This window comes from Choloepus didactylus, chromosome 4 (genome assembly GCF_015220235.1).
Source record: "Choloepus didactylus isolate mChoDid1 chromosome 4, mChoDid1.pri, whole genome shotgun sequence".
In the NCBI taxonomy this organism is placed as follows: Eukaryota; Metazoa; Chordata; class Mammalia; order Pilosa; family Megalonychidae; genus Choloepus; species Choloepus didactylus.
In genome coordinates this window covers 32,381,929-32,408,326 of record NC_051310.1, presented here as the reverse complement: position 1 = coordinate 32,408,326, position 26,398 = coordinate 32,381,929, and the positions used below count along the sequence as shown (strand labels likewise).

The following is a 26,398-nucleotide window of genomic DNA, read 5'->3' as shown; positions in this document are numbered from 1 at the left end:
TGTCCATGCAGATGTGACCCACCCAACTGTAAGGTGATAACTATGATTAGGTAATTTCCATGGAGGCGTGGCACTGCCCATTCAGAGTGGGCCTTGATTAGTTCACTGGAGCCCTATAAAAGCTCAGACAGAAGGAGCTCATGACTAGCTGCAGCTGAGAGACACATTTTGAAGACAGCCATTGGAAGCTGACACTGACATTTTGGAGAACGCCATTTTGAAACGCAACCTGAGAGCAAGCGGACACCAGCCACGTGCCTTCAAGCTAACAGAGGTTTCCGAATGCCAATAGCCTTTCTCCACTGAAGGTACCCGATTGTTGATGTCTTGCTTCGGACACTTTATGGCCTTAAGACTAACTTTGTAACCAAATAAACCCCCTTTATAAAAGCCAGTCCTTTCTGCTGTTTTGCAAAAGGGCAGCATTAGCAAACCAGAACAGTTGCTTTAAGCCACAGTAAGAATTCTATTAGGCCAGTCTTGCCTAGCCCTAGACCATTTACAAGGCAAACCAGAGCGGGGCAAATTGGGCAAAACCAACTGACCATGGCAGCAGCTGTTAAGGAAGAAATAGACAGCCTTCGTATCTGTGCTAGATGCTTGGCCTCAGATGGGGCTGCTGAGGTTTGCAACAAGAAGAGCAGCTGTTCAAGCCAGTGACTTGACGTGACACTGGACCAAAACAGGGAGGAAGGACCCTCTCTGATTTCATGGGCCCCTTCCTGGGCTCTGATACCAGCCGCTCCTAAAATCCTCCCTTTTACAGGTTCAGTGACCCCCTCCATTAGTGTTCCTCCTCACACACAGGTGTTACTTAAGCCTGCAGCCACCTGCGCAGGGTCTCTTTCTGCTTTGTATAGCTTGAACAAACACAACTTTATAGCTGACCTCCTCCCCAGCACCTTCAGGGTACCTAGCCAGTCCCCTTTTCTTTAGTTTCTCTCACCTGTGGGCTGACATGGTAGCAATTTAGTGTGTCACTTAGATGACAGATTAAAAAGGGGGCTGGCTAAATTCAGTTTGGATAATAGACACCATTAGGTATTAAATTTAGACAGTTGTGTTTAAGTGCCAAAGTAAGTTATATTGAAAGTAGGGAATTGGGAATTAGCAGTTCTGGTGAAAATAGTGAAATCTATCTTTGTTATTTTAAAAAAAAAAAAAAAAAAAAAAACTTCTGCTAGAAATAAAACATGCCCATGCTAATCTTGTTGAATTCCCCAGACAAGAGAAAGGGAGTAAACTGGCTCCCATCTGGTGGCCTCAGATCCTGCCCTCTCTGACCCCTGTAATATTCTTGTTGCACCCAAGGATTTTGAGACTATGGTTCTGGTCCACACCAATGAACTTGCCCCGAAGTGTGCTGGCAATCAAAGGAGGAAGCATCTGGCTCTCTGAGCTTCTCCAGGTGGCAGCTTTGTACACACCTTCCCTCATTCAACTTCCTGACATGCCTCTGTCCTTCCCCAAATGCCCATAATGACAGAGGAGTGTCAGGTAAGGGGACCAACCCAGGCAGGACTCAGGTCCACCTCCGTCATTTTATAGGTGAAGTCCTTTGGGCAACCATGTATGGGATCTTCCTGCCGCACTTATTGGGGACGTGGGGCCAGCTGCACAGAGGGAACGCCACATACCTCTCTGACAAAAGAACTTAAGCATGCGCTTCTGAGGTGCGGCCAGCTCCGCCTCCATCTCCAGGGCAGCCCCTTTACAAGAGTGAATAGGGATGGCTGATGTTTACAGACCCCTGCACCCCAGGAGCTCTGCCTGCCCAGCTGTGAGGTAGGTCATTACAAACACAACCCATGCAAGCTTGGCTTGGACCAAAAGCCAAGGCTCCTGCCACCCCTCCGCTCCGCCCAGCAGCCACCGCCTCATCAGACAGAAATTTAAAATAAAGTGCTTTATTGCTGAGGATCCCAGAGAGTTTCAGGGCAGTGTCTATGGGCTGGGGCTACAGTCCCTACCTTCCGGAGGCTTTTGTGAACACAGACAGTTGGAACTTCAACCTTTCAACCCCACAGAAGGGAAGGAAGTGTGGTTTGGGGGGAGTGGGGAGGCAGGGAAGAGACACAACGTGTGCTCTAGAGCTGGCCGTGTGCTCTCTTCCTGAAGCTGCATTCAGTGTATTTAGCAACATGTCGTGGGGAGCCTGAAATGGGCCATGGAGGGGAGGGAGGGTCTTTACACCTCAGAAATGGCCAAAAGCTCCAAATCAGGGATCCCCATCCCCCAGCACTCCACAAGCACGCAATGCCCGGTCCTGAGCCAGTTCTACCTCCCCCCAATCCTGCTGCTGTACCAAGCTGCCACCCCTGCCTTGGGGCAGTGCAGCTCCCAGCTGCCTCAACCTAGCCTGCTTAAGCCCCCACAACAGACGGCCTTCAGCCCCAGACTAGATGGTGTCCCCCAGGAAGGCTCATGTAGGCGCTGGCTGTCTTTCCTGGGCAAGCTCCAAGGGGTGGGGTAAGAGGGGCACGTGTGCCACCTAAACACAAGGACTGGACCCTGGCAAAGGGCAGCTGTAGGTCAGGTTGAAAGGACTGGCTCTGCCTCAGCTGGCCATTGAGTGTGAGGGTCCGAGTGATGAACAGCAGCTCCCCAGAGGTCCTGGGAATCGGGGGATCTGGAGAGCCAGGCTCATGCTTGTGGGCAGAGCCAGGACAGAAGGGCCAAGTTCAGAGGGAGAGGGAGAAAAGTAAGTGGTCAGCTTGGACAAGCCCTCCCAAAGGGCAGGAGATGGAGGTCCCCTGCACACTTCCCCTGCACCTTCAGCGACCTTGGGGCCCTCCCTGCACCTGGGCCCTTGGCACCCTTCAACCTTCTCCCCAACCCCACAGCGACACCTGGGGGGCCAGGCAGCCCCAGCCTGCCCTCGGGCTTGGCGAGCCCCCGCCCTCACCCAGAGGGGACCTGGCAGGGGAGCGCTCCAGCACCGCAGCCACCGGCCCCCTCCCTCCCTGCGTCTCCGCCCAGCAGCCCTCCTCAGTACTCCTTGGCTTCCTGCAACTGGGCCAGGTACTCCTCCTCAGAGGGGTTGTCTGCGCAGGCCCGGCCATTGTTGGGGGGCCGCACGGTGTGGTAGCGGCTCCAGTCCCCCTTGCACAGGATCCAGGGCAGCGTGTCCACCTTGAAGTGCAGCTCGGGCGAGAAGTCCGTGCTGATGAGGTCGGGCGCGCCGGCGCCCTTGCCGCGGGTCAGCAGCCGGCTGCCCTCGTCGTAGCAGCAGTGCTGGGCCGCCAGGGTGCTGCTCTCCCCGGACAGCAGCGAGCGCAGGCAGAAGCGCGCCGTGGGCTGGTACACGTCCAGGCGCTCGCGCGGGCCGCTGGCGTCCCGCCACCGGAAGCTGCGGCCCTGGAGCTCGTCCCGCAGGCTCACGGCGCTGTACCCGGCCTCCAGCGGGTACGCGCACGGGCAGCTGGGCAGGTCCCGCAGCACCTGGCTCACGTACTTGGCTAGGAAGTCGCTCTTGCAGTTCAGCCACTTCTCACAGCTGTCCACGTCTGCCGAGGGCGGGGAAGGGAGGCAGAGGGAAGCCACGTGGTGAGTTGGGGGCTGATCAAGGGGTAGAGACGGCCCAGGCCCCAGGTGGGGCCAGGTGTTATCTCTTTTTAGACGCTGTATGGTGAGAAGATCCTGCGGCCTTGGGGAAGGAGCTGGGGTGGTGAGGGAGCAGCAGTTTTTAACTACCTGGCAAGGAAGTGTTTTCAATAACCACGGACCCCTTGTTGCTTCAACTCTATCTGTCTCTGGCCGGGTGACTTTGGACAAGTCACTCTGCTGCTCCCTGGCTCCTCCATCTAGGCTGCCCTCCTCCCATCTGTCTACCTTGTGAAATCTGGCCTCTGGCTGGGGCCACACAGAACAAACTGCTCCTTCTTCTTTGCTGCGAAGTCAGTGCTCACAATAGTTGTGGATATCTCTCCTGGTAAGGCCTGAGGCAGGAACCCAACCTCAGCCTTCTGGGGCTCCCCAGCACAGTGCCCAGTGCAGGACACTTCTGCTGTGTTGAGCACAGGACTCACTCGTGAGGGAGACTACTGGCAGCTGCTGGCTGTGGGTGAGACCAGCTCAGACCCAGAGCGTGCCGGTGGAAGCGTGGCGTGCTGCCAGCTGCCTGGAAGGGGCAGTCCTGGGGCTCAGGACCCTGACCTGTCTGGGGGAGACAGCACGGCATCCCCCTCCCCAGACAGCCCAGCCAGGTGCCTCCAGTGACCAGGGAGTGGAAGCCAGAACATCCACACCCCATCCAGCCTGCAAGGGAAGATAACCCCACTGGATGGTCTCCAAATGCTGTGGCTCTCATCATCGGAATATCAGACTGGGAAAGGCTAGTGGGCCTGGCCAGGGAGGTTCTGCCGTGCTAGGACCCCCTGATGGGGAGGCAAACCCTCGAGGGGATGGAGGCAAGATCCCTGCCCATGCAATACTGCTCCCCCCTCCCAGCAAAGGATCTCTCCACATTCCTATGATTGGGGTGCAGCCCCTCCACTGACCTGGGTCAAGCATGTCCGTGGCATTGTCCAGGGGCTGCCACTGCTCACTGGGGAAGCCGAGTGTGTCCTTATCCTCAGCACCTTTGGGAACAGAGGAGGCCAGGCTGGTGGGGCCCCGGAGCACCTCTGTGATCCCAATGGGGAAGCCCAGCCCTCATTAGGCTCTCAGTGCCCACAGCATCTGGGAGTAGGCCTGAGATGAAGCAGGACTGCTGTGCCTATGAACTTCTGCACCCCCTTTTCTAAACCCACCCTTGCAAAAGCCCAGACTCCAGGGGACCAAGCCCAGAGCCTACACCATCCCAACCACTCCCCATGCAGGGGCTGGAAGGCTCATCTCACCAGGACAGTGGGACAAGCTGCAAGCACGGGACTCAGTTGCAGTGCAGGCGTAGCCGCAGGGCCGAGTCCTCTGCTGGCTGCTGTTGCCACAGCTCCCACTGCAGGAAGACCAGGGGCTCCACTCCTCTTGAGGCTCATAGTCTGGGTTGAGGCAGGGAGCTGGGGGTGAGTGAGTGCAGCCCACAGGGTGCAGGTGGGCAAATCAGAAAAAGGCACCCATGCTGGGAAGGATGCAGCCCATGCCAGGGCTCTCAACCTAGTGAACAGAGCATGGGCCGGAGTTCAGCCCCAACCCATCCCTTCAGCAGGCTACCCTTGTGCAGTGAACAACCTGTGCAGATGTATTATATGGCACCAACACAGTCAGAAAAGGAAAAGGCAGCTGGGCCGGAAGCCGGCAGGCTCAGGGTCCAAACAGTATCACCCAATGCCTGTCAGCCCCCCATGACAAGAATTTTCATTTTTACGTATTGTGGGTACAGACAGGTTTCGGTTATGGTTGTGGCCATTTTCTTGGAGCCCTGGTGCCTATGATTAAGAATAAATTGTGGCAGGTGTCTCCCAATTCACCCTAGAAAATATAAGCTAACAGATAGAATTATTATGAGTTTAAGGTTTTATCCATTCATTTTCCTTAATTTCTTGGTGCTGGCCTGCTCCAGCCTGTGGGAAGCCAGGACAGAACCAGTTCTGTCAGTATTTCTGGAGTTCCACAGAGAGCCCTGCATAGCCTGATAGTTTATTTTCTGAACAATCTGTGTTGTTGTGTCACTTTCTAATAAAAATAATTTTAAAAATCCAGCACTTATAAAATATTTACTATATGCCAGCACTTTACATGTATTAACTCATTAAAACCCCCCAACAACCCAATGAAGTAAGGATTTTACTATTCCCTATTTTATAGAGGAAGGACCTGAGGCAGAGAGGTTAGGTAACTTGCCCAAGGTCACTCAGCTGATAAGTGGCAGGGCCAGGATTCAAATCCACATGGTCTGGCAATGAGTTCAGTTTTGCGTGGTGGGATTTGCATTTCTCAATTTGTTGCAAACTGATAGATATAAATACATACCATATTAATAAGTGTCTGCTTTGCCTAGGAGATCTCAGGGCTGTTGTGAGGGTGAAATGTTGTTTAAAAAGAAAAACTTTGTAATCTAGTGGTATTGCTACTATTTGATGGTGATGATGATGATGATGATGATGATGTTTGTACAGGGCCTACACAACTGACCTCCCTGGTTGCCCCTCCTGGGAAGTCCTCAGCCCACTCTTCCCCACCCCTAGTGCACTCAGGACATCGAGGGGCCACGGCCCAGGGTCACCGAGAGGGGGTGCTCACCATAGCTGTCCGTCTCCTTGAAGGGCCAGTCCCCAGGGGCCAGCCAGCCCTGGTCCCAGCCACTGAACCCAGGCTCCCGCTCCTCATCCTCCTCGTCACCCTCCTCGTCACCCTCCAGGTCTTCTCCCTCGCTGTATTCTGCAGGATACTCCTCCTCCTCCTCCTTTTCCTCATCCCCCAAGGCTCCGCCCTTGAAGTGGGTCTCCCCCTTCTCGCCCTCCGTGTAGCCCCAGAAGAGGGGCCAGAAGAGCCCCTTGGTGGGCAGCCAGCTGGGGGCATCCTGGGGCCAGCGGTTGCTGGGCTCGGCCAACAGGTCCATCTCCACCTCGGCCTGGGGGTCCTCCTCTACCTCGATGGTCACCTGCAGGGGGACGAGACCGGGGCTGGTGAGGGAAGGCTCAGAGCTAGACTCCAAGGAGAGGTAAGGCCGGGGTGGCGGCAGGGGCAAGGGCAGGGGCAGGGCCTTCCCTCCAAACCAGCCGTCCAGCTGTCTTCTCCTGGTCACCCTGCTTGGCCTCCCTGCACGTAGAATCACCTGGAGATGCTTAAAAAAAATCACCCTGACTCCAGACCCCACCCCAGACATAGATTTAATTGGTCTGGGTGGGGCTGGGCGTGGTGCTTCTGAAGTGCAGCCTGGTTGAGACCTGCTAGTTAAAGAGAAGGCACACGGGAGGCAGGAGCAGGGGCTTTGAATTCTGGCTCTCCTGGCTCAAATCCCCCCAGCAGCCCCTGAGCAGGGCTCTTGTTCACCATTTATAAGATGGGGGATAAAGAAAATCGTTTATGTGAAAGTGAACTTTAAACACACATTATTTTTGGCTATTATAAAGTAGTAAGAGGTCACTGTACAAAATTTGGGAAATAAAAAGAAGAAAATGAAAACCGCCTATAACTCCATCACTGACAGAGAACATTCTGGTGATTAACCTTCCAGTTTGTGTGTATGTGCGCGTGTGTGTGTAAATGGGCACACATGATTGTGTACTTTTAAACAATTTTAAAATGTTATGTGCTATCCTTTTGTGGTCTTTTCATTTTTTCTGCTTTTGTGAAAGGGCTTTGTAAATTGTAGATGCTACACAAAAAAGCAGAATCATCATCATTGGAGATCCGGGACAGGAGCATGGCAGTCTACAGGAATTCTCTCCGACCCCTTCCGGCTCCTCTCCTCCAAGGCCCTTCTGTCCCACCCCCACCAGCCCATGCCACCCCACACTCCTCTCCTTCAGGGGCCTGCAGGACAGGATCTGACCTACAGGCTTTTCCAGAATCCCCCGCAGCTCCCCTCTCATCTGATACTCACAGTGGCACTCCAGTTTGGTGGTGTTTGCCCCTGGTCTTTCCTAGAGGCTCAGAAAAGCCAAGTGTCTTGCCCAAGTTCCCACAGAGGGAGCTCCATCTGCCACACCACAGGGAGGACACAGGGCCACATTCTCCACCCCCACCGGAGCCCCTGCCTCCCAAGGAATTCAGGATGGGGGCCCAACCTCAGGCCGGGGCACTAGTGCAGCTCACATCCCCTGGCCCTTCTTCAGCTCTCACCTGGATGTTGGGGTTCGGGGCACTCAAGTCTGTGTTGGCCAATCCTGGCAGCTTCTGCAGCTCCCGCAGCAAGGGGGTGTCCTCCAGGGTCCCGGGAGTGGTGGCCTGGCCTGGGGTCAGGGCTGCTGGCTCGGTGAGGGCCCGGCGCCTGGGTTCATGAGACCCTGCTGGGAAGCGGGCTCCAGGGAGCAGTGGTGTCTCCTCCTCTTCTCTGAGAGAGGCCGAGACCTGGGGAGAGAGCCAGAAGGAGGGGAGTCTGAGCTCAGTGACACCTCTGGGGGCCCAGAAGAGGCTGGCCAGAGGAGATTCAGGAGCTCTGGGGCCTGGCCCCGTGACTCGAACCTCTCTGGACCCGGCCTATGGAAAGTGAGATCCACAAGCTGCCTGCTTTAAAGCCCTCAGAGGGGGGGCGGGTAGTGAGACAGGCATAAAAAGAAGGATTAAAATCAGATTTCTACACATGGAAGAAACACAGTCCAACCCTCTCATTTGACAGACGAAGAAACTGTGGCCCAGAGAAGAGAAGGAGGTAAGACAGTGAGATCCAAAATGCCCGTCTGCAGACCACCTGCACACGCCTCCTCCATGACTCGTCAGAAATAGACCCCCAGACCCCACCACAGGCCTTTGGAACACTGTTCCTGGGGGTGACGCCTAGGAATCAGCATATTGAGCAATTGCCCCAGAAGTCAGACCTGGAGCAAACCGCCCCCCCCCCAAGAAAGCCCTCACCAGTTGGGGCAGAATTGCCCCCTGGGATGGGCCTGGTCCTGCAAGCAGTGCCCTTGCCTCCACTGGGCCCTGCCCAGGCCTTCCGTCTGGTGCCGCCATCCCCGGCATCTCTGACCTTGGTTACCTCCCTCCGCCGCTGCCCACCCCCCAGCCCTGACCCCTTCGCAATTCTGGGCTGCGTGTTTGGCTGCCCATCTGCCAGTTCCTTCCCTCCACCAGCAACATTGCCCAACGGGTTTTCTCTGCCTCTCACTCCAGCGTTCATCTGCTCAGACCGAGGGCCCACTAGCCTGGGGGTTTGGGGGCTGTGGGGGGCTCAGCAGCCAGCCCCAGGCTGCAGCCATTGCCCAGGTCTCCACCCCAGGGCAGAAAGAGCACCCTCCTGCCCCAGGCCACTCCCGCCTCTGTGTTGACCCCACCCCATGTCTCCTTTCTTGGGGCAGTGCGGTATGGCTGAAAAAACATGGATTCTGGAGAGTCAGATAATCCTGAGAACAAACCCCAGATCTGCCTCCTACTACTCGTCCAACTTGAAAATGTGGATCATAATTCCTACCTGGGAGGACTATCAGAATTTTATTTATCAAGCATTTCCACAGCATTTGCTGTGTGCTGGGCACTACTCGAAACACTTAGCAATCACTCACTGAATCCTCATAACAACCCTTGGAGGGCAGCACTAGTTCTTATCCCCATTTTACAGATAATGGACACTAAGGCCCAGAGAGGTCAAGTAACTTGCCTGAGATCACACAGACAGCAGTAGAGCCAGGATTTGAACCAGGCAGTCTGGACCCAGAGCACACACTCTTCACCACCACGCTACAAGCAGTACTCGTGAGTGCTGAGAGACCACGTCACAAGTTAGAGGCTTAAGCCATAGAGTTTCCCATGCTCACTGACTCTTTTCCTGGGGGGCTGGAAAAGATTCTCCCCCTCGGACCTCCCCCTCTGCCTCCCCCATCCCACATGCCTGGATCCAAGCTTCCCCGCACTAAGCACCTGATCCCAGGGTACCCGTGGGCCACTCTCAGGCTGGGATCCGAGTGTCCCCCTGAGTCAAAGCGCCCTGGCCTGGCTGACAAGGAGGGGTGAATGGAGGGATGGATGGGTGAGTAATGGCACAACCTGACCTCTTCATTGACCAATCCAAAGGCCCTGGAACATCCCCAGATGCTGCCTTCCCGGCAGCTCCCACCCACGATTCCACCCAAACCCTGACTGTCCCTGTGGCTTTGCCCAGAGGTTCCACTCTGTCTGCAGCCTCTGGGGCACAGAGACAGGCGGTCTCAGGGTGGCGGGAGCTCAGGGCACCGTGGCCTGAGCTGGAGGGCCTCGCCTGGGGGCAGCTGGGCTGGCCAGGGGCGGGTGGTGCACTGGTTCCAGAGTATCTCTCATCTGGGGACATGTGGCAGTGTCTGGAGACATTCTGGTGTCACTTCTGGGGGGGCTACTGGCATCTAGTGGGGAGAGGCCAGGGATGCCGCTCGACTTCCTACAAAGCACAGGGCAGCCCCCCTCAACGAGGAAGTATCGGACCCAGAAAGACAGTGGTGCCCAGGGTGAGAAAGCCTGCTCCAGAGTCAGACACCTGGCTCTGAATCCCGACAGCTTTGCTTCTGCACTGTGGGACCCCAGCAGGGGACGTAGCTCTGTGAGCTTCCTCATTCGAAAGCGGGAACAGGGACAGCAACGAGCCCAGCCCCGGCCCTGATGCCCAGCTGCTGCTCAGACTGTTCCTTTCAGATCATCCTCCCTCTCCTCTCTCCTCTCCTCTCCTGGTGCTCAGGTGGTCCCAAGGCTGAGTAAAGGCTCGAGAAAACCTTGGCCAGATGTCACAGCCATGCAAGCCTCCCTTCCTCTCTGGAGCTGCCGCCGGAGACTCCAGCTCCGTGCTGCAGCCCCCAGGGGAAAGTCCTGGGAGTGGAGGGGAGAGAGTGCGGACCTGCACGTCTTAGTTCGGGTTCCCTCAGAAACAGACCTGGAGAAAAGGATTCAGGTGCAAGTGGTCTATTTGGAAGGGGACACCGGGAGATTCCAACAGGGAGTGAGACAGGTAAAGGGGGTCACCTAATAAAAGAAGGCTTAGTAAGCAAATGACCACGTAGCACCTGAAGCTCAATCCCACTGGGCACCTGGGAGCCAGGGTGGTACACAGACCCCCACCACGAGGAGGAGCTGGGGTATCGTCTACCTACTCCGATCAGTGATGGGTTGAGGGCTGCTGGGGTACAGAGAGAGGACTTACTTCCAGGTTCTTCAAGGCTGCCACGGACAGCACAGAGCAGGCTCTAAGGCCACTAAGAGCCCTCGGGCAAGTGGACACCGGAACTGGAAGTCCAAGTAAGGCCTGAGGGGATGTGGGCAGAGCGTAGCCTACCCCCGAGCAGGTACCAGGCCAGGGCTGGGCTCTTTACTTCCCTTCTCTCACTTCAACTAGAATGTAAGCACCAAGCAGGCAGGGATTTTTCTCTGCTTTGTTCATGCTGTATCCCTTGTGCCTAGCACAGCCCCTGGTACATTGTAGGAGCTCAATAAATCATTGCTGAGTGAATAAAAGGTTACAGGTGACCCAGAGAGGGTCAAGGACATATGTAAGGTCTCAAAGGTTACAAGTAACTGAGCTAGGATGGAAACTCGGCTCTGCCTGTCCTCCAAGCCCACGCATTTGTGTGCACACATGTGCTCGGACATATACTCCTGACAATAATCCCACCCTCTGTGTTCACACAGCACTAACACTTTGTCAGCTTGTTGGATAGTTGATGTGGTGAGAGAGAGTGCAGGCTCGAGGCCACATTCCCTGTGTCCAAATCCTAGTTTGTAGACTTACCAGCTGTGTGACCTTGGGCAGTTCACTTAACCTGCCTCAGTTTCTCCCTCCGTGAATTAGGAAAATCACAGTTCTTGTTGTGCAGCCTTGTTGAGTTAGACTGGTGCCTTGCATGTAGTAAGCAACGAATGTCACCTAAAGGTGAGGACGATGGTTCTCAGAGGGGAGAGAGGCCAGGTACAGAGCACACTTCTCCACCAGGCACCGTGCTGGTTATCTACATCTTATTCAGGCCTAAAGACACCCACCCCCACTTGCCTCAAGCCCAGCCTCCCCGCTCCACTAAGGCAACAGCTCCAGGCAGGTGTATTCCCATAAGGTTCTGAAGCTAATTCTAAAGCTCCAGCCTGTTTAAGAACTCCTGTCCTATCCCACAGGCCCGTCCCATCTGTTAAGCTTACATGTGGAACTTCACACATATAGATGCACAAATGCACAACTCCATTCTTTGGGGTGATGGTGTCACTGCCCAGATAGAGATGAAATACATTCCCACCATATCGCCCCCCCCCCCCCCACCTCGTACACACACAAAGGGGCTTATGTGCGTCCTCCCAGGCTTGGCCAAGCAGTCCTGGCCATGTGTTTCCAGTTCACATAAAGGAGCCTGCTACCCACATTCCCTTATGAGCCTGCCTTCTAATCTGTCTCAGCCTGCCCCTAGCCCCCGCCCCCTTCTCCTCCGTGCCTCGGGGGTCAGGAACTTCTTCTGAATAATGGAATCCAGTTGCCAGGTGCACACCAGCACTTTCCCCTCCCACAGTGCAGCCCCAGCTGCTGAAGGTGGGACACACGGGCACATCCCAGGAGGTGCTGGAAACCCGTGGTTCAAGAGCACTGGCCTCCTCAGCCAGGCCTGAAGACAGGGACAGAGGAAAGGAGCCAGATTTCACCTCTCGACTACCTTCCTCTAGACTGGCATGGAATATTCTAACGCCACCTGGCCTGGCACCAGGTGGAGGCCTCAAAGATTCTCATTGCAGTGAGAGTGTTATGAACCCAGCACGCCCTCTGAGCACTGCTGTTCCCAGTCCTGGGGCCGGATTCATTCACAGACTTGTGATCTGGGCAGCTGCAAGGGCCTGGAACTTGGTTAAATGCCCTACCACTGTCATCTTGAATTTCTTAAAGAGGCCCCACATTTTCATTTTGTGCTGGGCCCCACAAACTGAATCCCATCCTGCTGAGCACCCTATATGTATTGACCCATTGAATCCGCACAACAACCCTAGGGGCAGGGACTAGAATCATCCTCACGTCATAAATAAGGCAACCAAGGATCAGAGAGGTGACGCAACTCACTCAGAGTCACACAGCTAGGGCTGGCAGAGCTGGGATTTGACGCAGATGGTCTGGGTGGAGAATCTGTACTCTTAATCCTTGGGCTTTGCTAACTCCAAGCAGGGGCTGCCACTTCTGGCTCACACCCTGTTACCCTGTGGTGCTGAATGTGTTTTGAATGAACAAAAACACTAAAACAGGATGTTCTGCTTTTCACCTCCGACTTTCCCTTTGGTCCTTACAACAATCCCATGAGGTATGAAGGGGAAAAGCGAGATTAGGAGACTGAAATCCAAAGAGATGGGGGACTTGCCTGGGGTTGGTCAGCAGCTAAGCCTGCAGGCTTCCCTTCCTGGGCTTGCCTTTCAACCTCAACCAGCTCTCCAGGGACCCCAACCTCTACAAGCCAGAGACAACCCAAGGTCTTGAGGGACAATGTGGCCAATGTCTGGGAAGGAGCAGAGGCTAGCAGTCAAGGCCATGGGCTTTGGCGTCACACAGGACTGGTGCCAGTTCCCCTTCTGGCACTTGCTCACTGATTAAGACAGCTCAGGATGCCCCCACCCAAAGGAAGCTGTTGCAGATTGAGTCACATCCCCCCCAAAAAGGCATGTCAGGTCCCAACCCCTGGTCCTGTGGGTGTGAACACATCTGTAAAAAGGAGCTTTGAAGATGTCATTAGTTAAGATTTCTTCAACAGAGTGAGGGTGGGCCTTAATCCAATAAGGCTGAAGTCCTTAAAAGCAAAGGAAATTGGACACGGAGAAAGAAGCCACTGGGAGGAGCCAGAAACTGGAGGTCAACAGAACCTAGAAGGAAAAGGAAAAAAACACTGCCATGTGCATTTCCATGTGACAGAAAAGTCAAGGACCAAGGATTGCCAGTAGCCCGCCCCAGAATACCACAGTCTTCCAGGAGAAAACATTGCCTTCCTGATGCCTTGATTTTGGACTTCTCCTGGCCTCAAAACTGTGAGCCAATAAATTCCCATCGTTTAAACCAACCCATTGTATGGAATTTGTTCAAGCAGCAGAGACACTAATACAGAAGCCAACCCTCAGGAAAATACCTGCATCTCAGTGCCACCCTGACAGCAGAAAGCTTTCAACCCATCATGCTGAGTTCTGCAATCCAGCCCCTGCTTCTAGGCTTGGAGGCTCTTTCCTCTTTACTTTCAGACCAGACCCGAAGAAAGTGCTTTACTTTACTGGCAATAAATCCCTGCTGCTGCAGCATGAACGTCCCCAGCTCTGCCCCCAGCAGGAACCCTTGCTGGACAGTCTTTGCAGCCTGGAGGAGCTTGCTCAGTATTTCTCTCTGGCCTAATTGTAATCTCCATCACACTCCTCTAGCACCCAGCCCTCAAGCCCTCAGGAGGTAGTCGGCTCCAGGGTTAGGTGCCCGGGGCCTCTGGAATTAAGCAAAGCTGGGCTTGGAGCCTGGCTCACCACTTACAACCTGCTGACCTTGAGTTAGTTATGGGACCCACAGTGGGTTTCCTCATCTGTAAAATGGGATAATAAGACAAGGAGCACAAAATGCTGGGCACAGTAGCTGTTTAGGTGGTTTTCTGCTTCCTAACTGGAACAGAAGCCACCCAAGGCAGAGCCGTGGCATTCTTTACCTTTCCATCATCCAGAAAACTGCATGGCCCCAGCCCTCTTGTAGGGACGATGCACTCATTTTTTTTTAAAATTCAATTTTATTGAGATATATTCACATACCATACAATCATCCAAAGTGTACAATAAATTGTTCACAGTACCATCATATAGTTGTGCATTCATCACCCCAATCTATTTTTTGGAACATTCTCCTTGTACCAGATAAAGTAAAAATAAGAATAAGAAATAAAAGTAAAAAAGAACATCCAAATCCTACCCCCCCACCCTATTTTTCATTCAGTTTTTTTGTCCCCATTTTTCTACTCATCCATCCATACACTGGATAAAGGGAGTGTGATCCACAAGGCTTTCACAATCACAGTCACCCTTGTAAGCTACATTGCTAGATGCCACTCATTTTTACAATGCTTTCTCCACTCAGCTCTCCAGCTTACAAAACTCTCTTATTTTCATTTCACTGTGGGGGTAAACTGAGCCTCTGCAACAGTCCTGCCTGGGGGAAGAGATGGCACATTTTCTTTACAATGCTAATGATTCTTTTCAACAGCTTGAATGACCTTGGATCTACAAAGATGGATTATATGGTCCCCAGCATAACTCCTGATGACAGACCGGCTCCTAATCCCAGCTAGGCTTAACTTCTCTGGGCCTCGATTTTCTCATCTGTAAAATGGGGATAATGCCCACCCCAAAATGGTGTGACGAGATAACATCACATCGATTAATTTGTACCAACTCTGCAAGGCCCAGGGAACGCGCACTTCCCTTCAGTCATCCTACACCTTTTGATTCAGGAGGTTTTCTGTTCTTTTGCTTTTTCAGAAAGTTATTTCTGACATATCACCCAAGGGCCCAGAATAGCAGTCTGCATTCTCTCAACATGACTCCTTAACTAACACCATTGGCCAACGTGACTTGAACACAAATAACACAGACTCATGGGCCTTTGTTAGACCTGGCCAGGACTGCGGAGGTGATGTGGCCCCTCATTTGAACTGTGAGGAGATCCTCCAAGATGGGTCACACATAAGTTCCTGACCCACTAGGACCCGCACCCCAGGCCCTGGGCACCAAGCTCTGTTTTTTCTCCACACCACTAATTTGCTTTAACATATGTTTTAGGACTCTAGGACAGGGCTGGAGATAAATAAGACTCTGGTGCCGATATAACTCATCCTTTAGGCTGGTCTCATTGGGGGAACATTTGGCAAACATCTAAAAATAATAACAACACAAAGTGGTAAGTCCTATAATAGAAAACACTCATGCCAAGCAAGGAAAAACAATGCCAGTTTAATTAATTTTATTGCCACTGTCATCTCCACCTAAGAGGTGGGACTGGCCAGGGGCCATGAGTGCCTCTGGATTTGTCTATAGCAGTGGGGGGTGGGGTGGGGGGCATGTCACCCAGGGGACATCTGGCCATGTCTGGAGGCATTTTTGGTTGTCACAAGGGGGGAGGGTAACACTGGCCTCTAGCAGGGAGAGGCCAGGGATGTTGCTAAACTTCCTGCAATGAGCAGGGCAGCTTCCCCGACAGAGAATTATCTGGCCTCAGTGGTAGTGCCGAGGTTGAGAAACCCTGGTCTACGTGACGCATTCTCAACAGGGATGAAAATTGGATCTTGGGAGACAAAAAATCTACATTATGGCAACAGTTTGTGACACTTCAAAGGGCCACAGTATATACGCAGATAGTATACCCGTGGCATTAAAATTTTGTGGGAGAAGAGGTGCTTAGGAAAAAAAAAGACTAAAAGTTTCCTTAGTGGGGGCGGGGGTGGGACAGTAATTTTAAAAAAGCTGAGAAACACCCCACTTCAGAGACACCTTAAGGAACAGCCCGGGTCCCTTCCTTCCCAGAGCCTCTTGGAGGGCTTTAGCAGTCCAGGCACAAAAAGGCCCAAGCTCAGGCTCACTCACAACTCCATGCTTCCCTGAGAGACTCGGTGAACTCATCAGGAAAATGGGAAGAACTATTCTGGCCTCCTCCCATCGCAGGCCCCTGGACCCCCTGCCACATAGGCCTGCCCCTGCCTACGCTGGGACAGGTCCAGCCCCGGCTTCGTCCCCGTGGGGACGGATGAATGTCCACTGGCAGGACCGTTGAGCCCTGGTGACAGGAGACGTAGGGTTCGACAGGCCACGGTTTCTCTCCAAGGCTACCACCACTCTCTGCTCTTACTCTGCTCTGCACCCTCAACACCCACCCACAGGCCACCCAGAATGTGCCGCACTACATCCTCCAGATGGGGCGTGGCGCCGTCTTAGCGACACCATCCGCGTTTCCAAGCAATAATAATATAAAAGATACCTGCCCGATTATCCCAGCAAGTTGGAGAGCCCCTGCGTACCGCGCCTTGCCTCAGTTGACACCTGAAGGGGATCAAATCCTTGGCGGATTTGAATTAAGAGGCTGTTCCAAGCGCGGCACTGCACCGTCTGAATCTCTGGGGTTGCCAGCCACTCAGCCAGACGCGGTCTTCCTCTCCCACCCCGCGGGGCTCCCCTCCGAGAGCGGCCGAAGGAGCGGTTCGCTCCGCCCGAGGGAGCTGCAGGGGGCGCGGCGGGCGGCTCCCGGGTGCCGGCCCTCCTCGCTCAGCACAGAAGTGAACTTTCTCCCCAGGCTGGCCCGCTACTGCCCGGCGCACCTGGCCATCGCCTCCCTGCCGCGGCGGGGCCCGCCGACGCACCACCGGTGCCTGGGGCGTCCCTCTCACTCTAGTCGCTGCCCGCGCCCCGGCCCCCTCTGCCCGCGCCGGCCAGAGCCCGAGGGGTGGGGGGCCCCGAGCGCTCTGCTCACCTCCGCCAGCCCGGCGTGGCTCCTGGGCCGGGGTCCGGGACCCCGCGGCTTCCCCAGGGGGAGCCCTCGCACCGCGGCCAGCAGCGCCGTCAGCAGCACCAGCAGCAGCACCGCGCCGAGGAGCAGCCCCACTCTGCCAGGGAGCCGAGGCATCGTCTCCCTTCGGAGGCTGCTCTGCTCGGCGCCTTCGCGCCTCCCGACTCGCTCCAGCGAGTTTGTTCGCTCCCGGCCTCGCCTCCTCCAGGGGCGGGGAGCGCGGGGACGGACGCGCAGGCCTGGCCGCGCCACCGTGGGGGCGCGTGAGGGGCGACTGGGCGGCGGCGGGGGCGCGCGGGGCGGAGGGGGTGACCGCGGGGGCGCGCAGCTCGCACGCTCTCGGGTGCCTTGGCCCCTGCAAGGGAGTGGGGTGGGGGCGCGCTGCTTTCCGGGTCAGCGCACTGGGTTGTCCCACCCCTCCTCCAGAGGGGTGGTGGCCCCTCCGCGCTCCCCAACACGTCTTGGCCCTGCGGGCGGCTCCCTTTGATCTGGCCGCATCCCCGCCCTCAGTCCCTCCCGCTGTCGCTGTCGCAGCCCTAAGCGAATTCCTGTTCGGGGTAAGTTGCAACTCGCGGGCCAGCCCTTTCAAGCCTCGCGCTGGGACTCCTGCGGGTCCAGGAGTGCCCGGCGCCATCGCCCTCCCCGCTCCGACGGCGACGCCGGGGCGCACGGACCAGGCAGGGCTCCGCGCGCGACGGCCGCATGGCGGGAACCTTCAGATCTTGGGCAAATATTTATTTATGCCTCGAGGTAGGTTTGCTCGGAGAGGAAGGCCTGAAAGTAACTACTGCAGGAGTGGCGTGGTCCCTCAAAGCTCTTTCAACTCCCGCTGCTTGAGGTGGAGACCAGAGGAAACCACGTTCACCTAACAACACCTGTCACTCTGCACACAGTTCCTCAGGGGTCCTCAGAGCACGAGGAAGAAGCTGAGACTCAGAGATGGGGTAATACTCCAGGAGGACAAGGGCGATACATGTTTGGGGGAAGGATCAAGTGATCCTGCTGCAGGGTGTCACCTAGATTTATCCTGGACAGAACAGTGGGACTGTCCCCTCCCTCCAGGGAGACACTCTCGCAGTGATCCTCATGTGTAGGCCCAGTGGGAATCAGAATACTAGCCCCCCTCAGAGTAAAATAAAACCTTAGTGGCAGGTATCGGGAACTCTGAGAGGCAGTGACAATTTTAGTGACCGAGATGAGTCTGTTGGGGAATGTGTGGTAAAGGTCAGTGAGGCATTTGGAAGCTGTGCACCTAGGGTCCCTGGGAGGGGGTACCAAGGCTGGGTGGGTTTCAGGGCAGGGACATGAAGCCCAGGAGCCCTGCAAGGGCTGGCGAGGTTGGCCAGGAAGCCCAGAGATCCCTGTGAAGGTGTTGGGGTCCAAGTTTAGCCAGAGTGAAACTCTTAGGGAACTGTACATAGTTTGGAGAAACCACTCCTATCCTCACCATCACAGTGGAGGGCTTGATAGCAATCAAAAGCGGGGGAGTTCTCTGCCCAGTGCCCTCAAATGACCAATTCCTGAGACACCAAGGTTTCAAGAAAGAGTTTATTATCAAGCACGAGTCAGGAGATCAGATGGCCTATTGACCTAAAAAAATCTGTCTCCCTGAACTGTAGTAAACTCTGATAATCTTTTAGTATCAAAAGATGGGCAGGTTTTAGGATAATGAGCATAATGGCTTTAGATGATGTAATTAGAGGTGATCTAATTATTCAGCATGTGCAGATTGTTTACTTGCTTAGTCACAGAACATATGTAAGAAAATAGTGGCCTTGATATGATGATGGGCATGATTTTTAGTATTATAATGAGGTTATAGGTCACTTATGGGTTAAAGTTTAAGTTACTGTGCAAGTCAGGTGGGCCAATTCTGGTAAGATCCAGCTCCATCTAGCAAGCTAGTTATGTAATTGGAATGGGTTAGTCTGGACTGACTCAAGGCCCTTCACTGATAAACATTAGGGGCTGTCTCTAGTGATCATAAGACCCTAAAGATGAAAAACAGGATAAGGGGGTATGAGTGGGAGTCAGTCACAAGGTTTTTACAATCACTAGATAAAGGCTATCTAGTTATGCTATCATTATCTGAGATCAAGGCAACTGGATTACAGTTCAGCAATTTCAGATATTTCCCTCTGGCTATTCTAATACACTCAAAAGTAAAAAGAAATATCTATATAATGATTCAGCAAGCATAATCATTTATTAAATCCTAACTTCTCGATTACAACTCCTCCATCTCGTTTGAGCATTTTCTCAATCTTGAGGGTATCTGGGCAATGACTATTTTAACTTCTTCATGCTGAAAAGGGGTTTGAACTTATGAGGTAGAGAAATGAAACTGGGCGTTGTTCTTGGAGAGCCTGCTACCTCTGTTTCAGGACTTATCTGGCATAGGAACTATCCAGAGGATTTCACTATCTGAAAAATAAACTTAATAAGTAAAAGTTTTATAGAGTCATAGATAGAGCTTGGGGTATTCTTTAGGGTTTTAGGAACACTGTTGGTTGGCTTGGCATACTGTGGCAGTTTGCAATATCTGGCTGAACCTTGCATAAAAGTAACCTCAGAATGACCTTGCGAATCTATTTGAAAACTCTTAACAACTGAAACTTTATTTTGCTTTCTTTCTTTCCCCCCTTTTGGCCTGTATAGTGAGGAAGGTAGTGAGTTTATTTGCACAGTTTGGCTTAGAGAGAGAGAGACAACATCTGAGTCAACAAAAGAGGTTCTCTGGGATGACTCTTAGGCATTAATTATAAGTAGGCTTAGATTCACCATCACAGAAGTAATTTTCATAAGGGCACCCCTCAAGATCGAGGGCTTAACTTACTAAATTGGAAGCCCCTATTGCTTAAGAGAATAGCAGGAATTCCCCAGGTGGGGAAGTTTAACAGTTCCACATTTTTTTCTCCAGTCCCTCAAGGAATTTTGCAAACACTTTTCCATTTGCTGCCCCAAATACTCTGTAATTCATCAGGGTATTACATTAACCTATACATAATATCAAGATCTCATTCCTTATTCTAGATTCCATGTAATTAAGTTGTTTAAATACTGACCAGACAGGTTAAATTAGTGTACTACAGAAAATTTAAATTTTGGACAAAATAAATATCTCTTCCTTTGGTCTCACATAAAAGTTAAAGTCTTAAAATGCAGACAATATCATTTTTACCTTGTGTTCTGATTTACCTTAGTCTCAACCAGTTCAGCTTCATTTACATCTCTAATTGAAGTCTGATCTCTTTTTCAGGTTATTTAACAGTTGCTGCATGGAGTAATGCTGTTCTTTAATACTTTCAGAGCTGGAGAACTCTTATTCTGAGTCTCAGGTGTCACACAGATACCCAAAGTTCCAGGGGGTTACCAGGTTATACACAAAGAGCAAAGCATCTCACAATTTAAAAATAACAGTTAAAGCTCAGAGGTAAGTGTGCCTGCAGTAAGACCTTAAAATCTAGGCCTTATAAGAATTTTCTAAAAGATGTTATTTTCAGAAATACAAACATTTGACAGTTGACTTACATCAACCACAAACCATAGCAGAAATTTTGTCCTGTCTCACTTTTATACATTTACCAGGGTTATGTTAATTTACAGGTAGAACATAATTTATATACTTGCCTTGCTTCTCTTTTAAAGTCCCTTTTTGTTGAAGATGAAGTTCTGACTTATAGCTAACCAAATATACTTTTAGAGAAGCATTAGCAAAGTAATGTAACTGACAAGTAAATTTGGTTGTTTCCATGATCTATAACCTTTTTTAAGAATAACTAAAACTATGACTAACAACATCATGCTGTTGTCTAACACCAGGCAGCTCAGTATCAGGATATAACATGGACAGTGAGAATGCTGTCAAGTCTTTAGGAATTTTATACAGTCTCAAATACATGAATAACATTTTATCCATAAAAATTTAGCTCATAGAAGGATAGAAAATCCCTTTTAATTATTGTAATCTTCCCAAACACTTCCTACATAATATGTTAAACTATTGTAGCACCTCACTTTTACAAAATGAAAGAACAAATCCTTTTCAACAGTTTTCCTTTAAAAGTGAAAAGACTCATCTTCTGAAATAAAGGATAAGGTCAACATAAATATCAACAAGGATACTATTCTGATATGATATAAAATCTTTGTCTTCTAGATAGAGTACTCAGATGGTTAAGAAAAATGTTTTACAACCTTTTGTTAAGAGCAGACCAACAATACACATTATTTTAACAGAGAGAAAACTAAACTCCAGTTTTGTGTGGATGCAAGGTTTGACACACTCTTTAAAAAGATATTATAAACAGGACTATTAAATATTTGGTCAGCATTGACTATGACAGACAGAATTCACTTTCACAAACTTACAACTTCCCATATCCATTCAGGAATTATCTTACATATTAAAACCAGCCATTTTACTTGAGGACAAACCACACTCCCTTAGACAAACTTACAAAATTTTAGTCAGCATTGACTAAAACAAAATCACTTTCACAAACCTTCTACAACTTTCCATATTTACTTAGGCTTTGTCCAAAACATTCTCAAGGATAAAACTACACTTTCTCAAACAAAGCATATCTTGTATATTTTACATACCTGCATACTTGAAGTTACCAAAAATATCTTTGATACTGCCTTTAAACATCTTACAATGTTTAGAAATAATTATTTCTAAAATAAAGTTTGTCAAAATAACTGAATTTCATTAAACACAAACTTACATTTTTTACCATAATAAAGATCTAATAGATATAATGGTAGCTTATTTTATCAGTCAACTTGTGTATTAATTAAGGAAGAACATATCTTAGTAGAATAAAGTTGTATTCTTTGATTCAAAAAGTCAACATAAAAAAAAGACTAGGACTAGACTTGGTCACTGCTTTTTTTGGAGGTTAAAAAAAAATGCTTTGTTTTCATAATATCCTAAAATTATGAACAACCTCAAAATTATATTGACTATCAAGCTCCAGAAAATACACTACAACTGTTTAATTTGTCCCAAGCATAAATCCAGGAAAACTTTTCCATAGCTCACAGGAGCATTTTCTTTTACTTACTGAAATTAAGCAATTAGATCTTATACAAATATGCCTATCCCAAGGCTATTTATATTTTAATAATGATTTGTTTACTGTGGTTACCACTACAAAGGTACTATTGGGAAAAAATAATTGGGGGGAATTCTTTCAGAACAAACATGGCCTATTCCACAGCATTTCTTCTCTGCCTACCATTTCTAATCTCCAGGCCCAGTAGAAAGAGTTCTAAACCAAGTCCATTCTCCCCCATCCTTTGGCACCCAACCCTTCCCCCACAGCTGCCTTAGCTGTTGGGTCCTGAGGGCAGGGGTAGATGAGACAGAAAGAATGAGGCCTAGTCTCTTGAACTTGGCTGTAAAAGCTACTGCACATGTCAGATGGGCCAATTCTGGTTAGATCCAGCTCTACCTAGCAAGATAGTTTTGGAATTGGGGTAGGTTAGCTCTGGGCTGACTCAATCCCGTTCATTAATAAGCATTAGGGGCTGTCTCTAGTGATCTTAAGACGCTGAAGTTGAAAAACAGGATAAGGGGGTACAAATGAGGGTCAGTCACAGGTTTGTTCATTTGTTCATTTGTTTTTAATGCATTTTTAAAATTGTGAACTTTAACATATATACATAACAGTGATAATTTTCAAAGTACGATATAAGTATTAGAGAGCAAATTTCAAAGAATGTCATGGGTCACAGTTCCACAACTTCAGCTATTTCAGTTATGGTGAAATATAACATACATACAGAAAGGTGTTAACTTTCTACATACAGCTCAACAAGCAATTATACAGGTAATTTCAAAAATTGTTATGGGTTACAGTGCCACAGTTTCAGTTCTTTCCTTATTATGTAATATAGGGTATATACAGAAAGGTGAAGACTTTCAAAGCACAATTCAACAAGGAGCTATAGAGCAAGTTTCAAAGGATGTTATAGGTTACAGGTCCACCATGTCATTTACCTCCTTCCAGCTATTCCAACACCCCAGCATCTAAATATATATATATATGTGTAAAGTTTTCAGTATCATAGACCTTTGTTAGATCTCATTTTGTTTGTTGCTACCCTTTCCTCTCGATCCCTTTCTCCATCTTCAGGGGTTCAGGGGTGTCTAGGCAGTGACAACCCTAACTTGTTCATATTGAAAGGGGGCATTGACAGTATGGGGAAGGGGCTGCATCTGATTATTGTCCTTAAAGAGGCTGTTGCCTCTGGGTTTTAGGACTCGTCTGGCATAGGAACGCTCTGGGGGATTTAAGTTCTGAGAGATAAAACTTAGTGAGTGAATCTTTTATAGAATCTCAGGTAGGGACCTAGGTATTTGGGGACTACTTTTGGTAAGGGCATGGCATACTATGGCCATCTGGGATATCCAGCTGGAGCTTGCATAAGAGAAACCTTCAGGATAGCCTCTCGACTCTATTTGGGGTCTCTCAGCCATTGTGACTTCAGCTTGTTACTTTTCTTTTTCCCACCTTTTAGTCAAGAAGGCATTTTCAATCCTTCACTGCCAGGGCCAGGCTCATTTTTGGGAGTCATGTCCCACATCACCAGGGAGATTCATTTCCCTGGGAGTCATGTCCCTCGTGGGTGGGGTAGGGGGGTAGGTTAATGAATTTATTTGCTGAATTGGGCTTAGAGAGAGAAAGGCCACATCTGAGCAATGAAAGAGGTCCCCTGGAGGTGCCTTGTAGGCATAATGATAGGAGGGCTCAGCCTCCTACTTACAACCCTAAGTTTCACAAGAGCAAACCTCAAGTTGAGGGCTTGATTTATTAAGTAGTAGGCTCCTAATTTCACTCAATATATGTTCTATCCCAAGATAAACAGTCAGTTTCTTACATTATCTTCACTTAGTTGTACAATCATCATCACTCTCAACTTTAAACAATTATCATAACGTAATACATCCCAGAGCTCTTATCAGCTGCTGATTATTCATCCTTAGTATTAGTGTAGTGTTGATAAGATATTCCTGTTAAATATAGTCTTTAATATGTAATGGTAGTTTTGCAATATACCACTCTGTTGTTAACCCTTTGCACCAGTGTTATACCTTATAAGTATATCATGCTAACACTTACTTAGGTTTGTGGTGCTACTCTGTGGGTTACATGCCTTTAAACAACTGTTTACAAACATGTTCACCTTCAGTGCATCACTCATACTTACAATCCCATTAATGAATTCTTGGTTGGCAATTTTCCTCTTTCAGAATTTTAAATATGTCATATCACTGCCTTCTTGCCTCCATGGTGCCTGCTAAGTAGTCACAACTTAGTCTTATGTTGTTTCCCTCGTATGTGGTGAATTGCTTCTCTCTTGCTGCTTTCAGAACTTTCTCCTTCTCTTCAGCATTTGACAATCTGATCAGAATATGTCTCACAGTGGATTTATTCGGATTTATTCTATTTGGAGTTCATTGGGCATCTTTGATTTGCATATCTATGTTGTTTAGCAGGGTTGGGAAGTTTCCCCCAACAATTTCTTTGAATACTCTTCCTAGTCTTTTACCCTTCTCTTCCCCTTCTGGAACACCAATGATTCTTATATTTGTGCACTTCATGTTGTCCATCATTTCCCTGAAATCCTTTTCAATTTTTTAAATTTTTTTTCACCGTTCATTCTTTTGTGGTTTCGTAATCCATCACTCTGTCCTCAAGTTTGCTAATTTGTTCCTCTGTGTCTTCAAATCTGCTATTATATGTCTCAGTAATATTTTGAATTTGATCAATGATATCTTCTATTTCTATAAGAGCCACTATTTTTTTAGTTTACTCTTGCAAATTCTTCTTTATGCTCTTCTAGTGTCTTCTTCATGTCCTTTATCTTCTGAGCCACAATTGATGTTTGTATGTACTTCTTTGATTAATTGCTCCAAGTTCTGTGTGTCCTCTGGCTTTTTAATTTGGACATTTGGGTTATCCACATCTTCTGGTTTCTTTAGATGCTTTATAATTTTCTGTTGTTTTTGGCCTCTTGGTATTTGCTTACCTTGATAAGGTTCTTTTAGGATATGCAGGATTATTTGATCATTCATCTATAATTTGGCAAAGTTACAGCTCGGTGGAGTGCACTTTCCCTGACCTACCAGCAGATGGCACTCTGGAGCCACCTCTTACCCTCAAGCCAGTTCTTCCCTGACTTCGTCTATGCACTGAGTGGGGATCCAAACCAAGAGGAAGTCCAACCTGTGCACCAATTTTCCATGTGCACTGGGGACTACCAGCCCTGTGGGTGGGGAGCGTGTCCTGTGCAGTTTGGCAGGGAGTCCACTCTAGGACACAGTGGTCCTGGCTGTTCCCGGGGCTGCAGGTGGAGTACTCTGGGGCTGCAGAGCTGTTCATCTCACCTTTCAGCTCACATGCTCCACAGTTCCTGTCTGCCATGCACCCATGAATTCCTGGGATGGGGGAGGGCTCCTGGCACTTCCATGAGGCACCCTTGCCTCTAGGCTGTGCACACCATGGGCTCCCACGGCAGAAGAGTGGATGCCATCACAAGCCTGCTGAATCCCGAATTCCCTCCAGGAAGCTCTCAGCTGCAGAGCTATGAAGAGTCATCTCTCTAGCCAACTGCAAAGATAGCTGCAGGGGGTGTGGAAAGCTGCCCCCTCCATGCTTGTCTGCCTGCTCCAACTGCCAGTTCCTGGCAGGGGGGCTCTTAGCCATGGGTCTGTGAAGGGTTATCACCTGAGCCAGGTGCTGAGGAGGGTGCCTGGGGTGTGGAAGTCTGCTCCCCTTGGTGCTCATCAGCCAGTTCCAACTGCCCATTCCCTGGCAGCATTCCAGGCTGAACACTCATCAGTCTTAAACACAGTCTCTTGGCTTCTCCAAATACACACTCACTGTGAGTGTAGAAGTCCTTGCCCAACTGGTGGGACCCTGGAACTGCTGTTCTGCAGCACTTTCTGTCCTTTATCTAGTGTTTTTTATGGAGGAGAATTTTCCTCTGTCTCTCCTAATCTGCCATCTTGCTGAAGTCTCAGTCACCATTTTTTATAATCACAAGATAAAGGCTATGCTGTTATACAATCATCAGAGATCAAAGCAGCTAGATTACAGAACAGAAATTTCAGGTATTTCCCTCTGGCTATTCAATACATGAGAAAGTAAAAAGAAATATCTATATAATGATTCAGTAATCATAATCATATTTATGAAATCCTAACTTCTCAGTTACAGACTCAGCAGTGTTCTGAGACAGTGCATCATAGGAATTACAGTGCAGTTTTGCAGTCCACCACGGGGATTTGAATCCCGCTTCTACCATTTACTAAGTTGGCAATCTTGGACAAATTATCTAACCTCTCAG

The 26,398-nt window shown here is 50.1% G+C and overlaps 1 protein-coding gene across 1 annotated transcript; it reads right to left on the bottom strand.

Annotated features, from left to right (window-relative positions):
• Positions 1-1,908: 1,908 nt before the first annotated feature.
• Positions 1,909-17,210, bottom strand: ISM2 (isthmin 2). The gene is made up of 6 exons (XM_037835269.1): positions 17,003-17,210; positions 7,729-7,956; positions 6,184-6,544; positions 4,842-4,982; positions 4,500-4,580; positions 1,909-3,506 (listed from the first exon to the last, which is right to left on the bottom strand). The coding sequence occupies exons 1-6, from the start codon at positions 17,153-17,155 to the stop codon at positions 2,989-2,991; spliced, it is 1,482 nt and encodes a 493-aa protein (XP_037691197.1). The 5' UTR covers positions 17,156-17,210; the 3' UTR covers positions 1,909-2,988.
• Between the last annotated feature and the right edge of the window lie 9,188 nt (positions 17,211-26,398).

Excerpts from the sequence above, each read along its gene's own strand:
- ISM2 (XM_037835269.1), bottom strand. The coding sequence starts at position 17,155 with ATGCCTCGGCTCCCTGGCAGAGTGGGGCTGCTCCTCGGCGCGGTGCTG. Across the intron at positions 6,545-7,728 it reads CCCCGAACCCCAACATCCAG|GTGACCATCGAGGTAGAGGA; the intron begins GTGAGAGCTGAA and ends GTCCCCCTGCAG. Across the intron at positions 4,581-4,841 it reads CAGCTTGTCCCACTGTCCTG|GTGCTGAGGATAAGGACACA; the intron begins GTGAGATGAGCC and ends CTGTTCCCAAAG.